Source organism: Gymnoscopelus braueri (genome assembly GCF_963280865.1).
Source record: "Gymnoscopelus braueri genome assembly, chromosome: 1".
NCBI classification, from domain to species: Eukaryota; Metazoa; Chordata; class Actinopteri; order Myctophiformes; family Myctophidae; genus Gymnoscopelus; species Gymnoscopelus braueri.
In genome coordinates, this window is record NC_137603.1 from 16970903 (window position 1) to 16976758 (window position 5856).

Consider the following 5856-nt stretch of genomic DNA (forward strand, 5'->3'; position numbering starts at 1 on the left):
ATAAAGAAACTTGATGGCTCTGGGCAGGATTATATTTAATAATTTAGTGTGGATCCGGGGCTTAGCAAAACATCTTTCAGTCAGCAAATTGTAGGCACTCGGAACAATTGAAGTGAGATGCATCATGGTGAAAATGTCTCTTTAGTGCAAGTGCAAGTGTACGTTTACCTGTCTCTTAATTCAAATAATAATACATGTTTTCCTTAGTTATTGTTGGGGCCGAGTACATTTAGACATCGCAGGAATTCATCCTCTGTATTTAACCCATCCTAACTATTAGGAGCAGTGGCATCTGGCATCGGTCGGGCTCTACTGTTGAGTAGTTGCTACTAAACAGTAGAGCCCGACCGATGACAGAGTCCGATGCCGATCCTGAAAAACTTTGACATTTGAATACGTTTCTATTTGAGAACATTCAACTAGAATTAATTTAATGTATTTAACACTTAAGCCCTCGATACAAGGAGGAGCTGGGGATTGAACGCTCTACCTCCTGAGACACTGCAGCCCTCTTTCTTGTAGTCGCTGAAGTTTTCTTTCTCGACAGAGATGTCAAGCACAGTTAGAGTGAGCTTCTTGGCCTGGCCCATCAACTTGTCAAACTTGATCTCAACAGACACACAAACAAACACCACTCACTCACTCCTCCACACATTTATTACTCTCCTGAAAATACTCATTGTCAGCACTTTGCATTGATTTACAGAGATTACATTGAGTTTCGTGCATCAGCGTTACTGTCTCGCCCCCTAGGGACCGGAGGTCCGGGGCGAGGCAAATCGACACTCCTTCACGTCTGTGTTCCAAGTTAAGGTTTTTAACCAATCACGTCACTTATATTAGCTCATATGAGGGGGTTGGCCTTAGCTTACAAAGTTGCCAAATGCTTGAATTTGTCAGTTTGAAATCAAATCTGATCTCCTTGTTGTTGTTACCTCAACTCAGAGTAATGATTTGATTATTCTTTTTGCGTAGTTCTCAGTTTTTTTTTTTGTTACTATTTATTTTCACATCCATGGATAAATTCCACTGTGTGTGCGTGAGTGTGCGTCTGTGTCTGTCCTCTGTTCTTTCCCAAGGTAGGCTATGCAGTTCCACAATGACATCATCAATATACGACATCATCATCAATATCACTGTCTGTGTGCGTCTGTCCTCCACTCTTGCCCAAATATGGAGTTCCACACTGATGTCATCACTATGACCTCAGTCTTGTCCTACTATGGAGTTTCATGGTGGGGGATAAACAGGTTGACTTAACATTGACCCCCACCAGTATGTCTGCAGCTACTATGCTACGCCCCCTGTGGTGACGACACGTTTCCAAGCACTATACTGAGTGGGACAGGAATTCAATTCAGGAAATCTGCCAGCTGGTTGCTGGACAGAGAGAATGACGTAGATGTCCGTTCCTTCGTCCTATCTTCAGACAGAATATATTGCAACACGGTATCTAGTAGGAAGAAAGAGGGAAAGAAAGAAAGAAAGAAACCATGCCACCAGCAGCTAAGGCAGCTTTGGTGCTGTGCATGGATGTGGGGTTTTCCATGTCCAACTCTGCTCAAGGCCACGAAGCTCCTTTTGATGAAGCCAAAAAAGTCATTCAGAAATTTGTTAAGCGTCAGATTTTTGCTGAGACAAAAGACGAATTGGCTTTGGTTCTTTTTGGCACAGACGCTACCAAGAACCAGCTAGCACAAAGTGGCCAGTACCAAAATATCACTGTGCATCGCAACCTGTCGATACCTGATTTTGAGCTTCTGGAGGGAATTCAGAATCAGATCCAGCCTGAAAGTCAACAAACTGATTGGCTCGATGCTCTTGTTGTTTGCATGGATCTTCTTCAGAGAGAAACACAAGTGAAAAAGTTTGACCGGCTCAACATTGCCATCCTGACGGACCTCAGCACCAAGGCCAACCAGGACCAGCTGGAGGTTATCGTTCAAAGTCTGTCAAAAGATGACATCAACCTGCAGTTCATTTTACCTTTCCCTGTGGAAGGTAATGATGGTAAAGAAGGCGAAACCGATGGGGGCAGTAGTGGATCCAGTCATGCAGGCAGAGGCAAAAGTTTGTCCAAGGAACAGCAGTGCGGCCTGGATTTGGTCAAAGAGATCATGCTGGGTCTGGATGACGTAGATGGCTTGGATGAAGTTTACTCCTTCAGCGGTGCCATTGAGAAGCTGGCCATGTTCAAGTGTGTTGAGAAGAGACCTATGGCCTGGCCCTGTCTGCTCACCATCGGCAGCTCTCTGTCCATCTGCATTGAGGGATACAAAGCAGTGGCAAGTGAGAAGCTCAAGAAGAAGTGGATTACAGTGGATGCTCAGTCCCTCCGCAAAGAAGATGTGAAGAGAGAAACCGTATTCTGTCTGGACGACGACAATGAGACCGAGGTGCAGAGCGATGACACCATTCATGGATTCCTCTATGGGAGCGACATTGTTCCCTTCTCCAAAGTAGACGAGGATCAGATGAATTACAAGCATGATGGGAAATGTTTTGCTGTCCTGGGCTTTGCCAACCAGAACCTGATCCAGCGACATCAGTTCATGGGAAACCAGGTTGTCAAAATATTTGCCCCCAGCGATGATGAGCATGCAGGAGTGGCTCTGTCGGCTCTTATCCGGGCACTGGATGAACTCAAGATGGTGGCTATTGTCCGTTACGCCTATGACCGGCACAGTAGCCCTCAAGTAGGAGCAGCCTTCCCTTGCGTCAAGGAGAAGTACGAGTGTCTCATGTATGTTCAGCTGCCCTACATGGAAGACCTCAGGCACTTCAAATTTCCTTCCTTGGAAAAATACAAGAAGTTCAACCCCTCAGAGGCTCAGCTGTCAGCAGTGGACTCTCTGATTGACTCCATGATGCTGGTAGAAGAGGATGAGAACGGAAAGAAGGAGGATTTGTTCAAGGTCCACCATATTCCCAACCCTGCCTTCCAGAGGCTCTTCCAGTGTCTGCACCATCGGGCAATGAGCCCTGACACTCCTCTGCCCTCCATAGAGCCATGGCTAAAGGCCATTCTGGAGCCACCCAGGGCGATCAGTGCATCCTGCAAGGCTCCACTGGAGGAGATGAAAAAGCTGTTCCCTCTGAAGGAGGTAGAGAAGAAGAAGAAGTTGAAGGTCAGTGCTCAGATTTTTGACAAAGGCTCTGAAGAGCCTGCCTCCAAGAAGGCAAAGGTGGACGAGGAAGAGGAGGAATTCAATTTGGCTGACATCAGTGAAGGCACTGCCACTTCGGTGGGTAGTGTGGATCCAGTCAGAGACTTCCGTTCTTTAATCAAGCAGAAGACACTTCCATTTGGAGAAGTTTGTCAGCACCTAACTCAAAGGATAGAGCAGTTGCTTGGCAACAATAACACACACTACTTCATGAAGTGCATCAACTGTATCCAGACCTTTAGAGAGCAGTCTATTAAGCTGGGGAATGCTGCTCTGTACAATAGCTACCTACAGTCCCTGAAGAGGAGCATTCCAGACAGGGGCCTGCAGGACTTCTGGGATCTGCTTGTTCAAGATGCCGTAACTCTCATCAGCAAGGTCGAGGTCGAGGGAAGCACTATATCCAAACAGGATGCTGCTCAGTTCCTGGTTACAGAACAGCCGAAGATGGAGGCAGCAGCCCCTGCAGTGGAGGATGATGGAGATGTGGATGACTTGCTGGACATGATGTAAGAAGGGAGGTGATGGGAAGCCTCTCGAGCACACATAGTGGAATGAGAAGTCCATTCAATCAGAACCAAACCCATTCTGTCGTCCTTTGTTCTGTCTCACACTTCGAAAGGAATGTGAGGCTAAAGTCATTAGACTTTATTGTAGTTTGCATTAGTGTAATGTTTGAATGTTAATTGTAACCAATGAAGCATCTCTTCCAAAAAAAATCAGTGTCATTGAAAAAAGGAAAAATATATAAAAAAATAAAAAATCATGCAGTGGAAGGATTGTATCTGGGCTAGATACAATCCAAAGAAGGCACAATTTGTGAAGAAATGTGTAAAACATCTAACATAAAGATAATAAAAAAGAAAGAAGAACTTATAACAAAGTTATTGAGCACATAAAATATAATTTTGACCACAGAGAGGTGGGTATTTTCTTTTTTCCCCCCAATAATTTCAACAGTGAGCTAAGGCAGTAGACCTTCCACTGACTCAGTGCCTTGCAGCTTATTTTAGAAGCTCTTTCTCCCCCTTAAAGCCACTAAAGCAGAGTGTGTTTTTACAAGCAATGCTCTTTCTTTTTTCTGATACATGAAGCAGATATGAGGCCGTGTGGTGAGCAGCTAAGACTGTGATCCCTAACAGCTGTTCCTGCATTAGGTGGGATCACAGTATTCCCCCAGCACTGGAGCACAACACTGGTTCGCATTCTCAAACAAGGCCCTATTACAACAGGCCATGACGCAGAGCTGAACCTGCGTGCACAGCATGGTGTAATAATGTGCAACAGCGGTAAAAAGCATATAACATGCACAAACCACACTGACATGAGCTTTGGTTCTGAGCTGAGATAACAAATCTACAGCTTAAGTGGATGTTTCTGACAATGATTTGGCTCTGGGTCATGTCTGCTTTTAAAATGATGCACTACAGTATCAAAATATCATCATTTATGTAACCAACAAACATAAAGACATTCATGAGGCAGCCTGGAGGTTGAGAACTATATGAGTCCATGTCACACATTATTACCTCAGTCCAGGCCGAGGCAGAGGTGTGACCATGTGTCACCTTTTTACTGCACGCAGTGTGTCACTGAGCAGCAACCAGGAAGAGATGCTTCAAAGGGCAGAGCAGGCAAACCCATTTCTGCAGAACTCCGTATTTGTGTGTGCGTGCGTGCGCGACTGCGTGCGTGCATGTCCATGTGCTGGTGTGTGGCATATACATGTGCACGCTCGGCATTAAGTACAGAGCAGCATAAAGCCTGTGTACACTCGTAGCTTCACCACTCCTCTGGACACTGCCTTACATGGTGAGTACAAACTCAGTTCGGTACCGTTTACAATCTGCCCACTCAAATATTTGGAATTTGCTGTTGTGAAATTGTATATTTGGACTCATTTGATCTCCATAACAGCTTATGTATAAAAAGTGGAAGGGGTGCTCAGTGATCTCTGTAGAGACGAGTGATGTTACCAGATAACAAAATATCATAACTAAACTGGAGCAAGAATGAAATACTGTGAGATTGGCATGAGATGAGATGAGATGAAATCAGATCAGATCACATGAGATCAGATGAGGAGATGAAAGTGGGCCTTAACATTTTTCGACCATTTATTTTATTTGAACGATGTGTGTGTAGAGTTCATATTTACTGTTTGTGTTTGTTGTGTATGTATGTGCATGTGTAAAGTATGTGTGTGCAATGCGTATGTGTGTTTGTGAACTCTGGTTCGGGCCTATTTATAGTCGGGGCTAATGGTGAGAGGCTCCATCCCTAGAGATCCCCAATTATGGTGGAATTTAGAAAGCAATAGCTAAACCCAAACAGTCTAAAACCAGCACTAAGAATAGTCTGACCTTAAACATAATCCATTCTCACAGCATAAATGCAGTCATATCACTGGAAGACAGAGTGAAACATCAGAGAAAGACACGCACGCACGCACGCACGCACGCACGCACGCACGCACGCACACACACACACACACACACACACACACACACACACACACACACACACACACACACACACACACACACACACACACACACACACACACACACACACACACACACACACACACACACACACACACACACACACACACACACACACACACACACACACACACACAGAGGTGCTTCTCTCTCCAGGAATGCTTTTAGAGTGTGGAAAGCAGACA

General features: G+C 45.0%; 1 protein-coding gene across 1 annotated transcript; it reads left to right on the forward strand.

Annotated features, from left to right (window-relative positions):
- Positions 1–1470: 1470 nt before the first annotated feature.
- Positions 1471–3693, forward strand: LOC308084787 (X-ray repair cross-complementing protein 5-like). Its single transcript, XM_080427666.1, has one exon. The coding sequence runs from the start codon at positions 1494–1496 to the stop codon at positions 3678–3680; it is 2187 nt and encodes a 728-aa protein (XP_080283792.1). The 5' UTR covers positions 1471–1493; the 3' UTR covers positions 3681–3693.
- The last annotated feature ends 2163 nt before the right edge of the window (positions 3694–5856 follow it).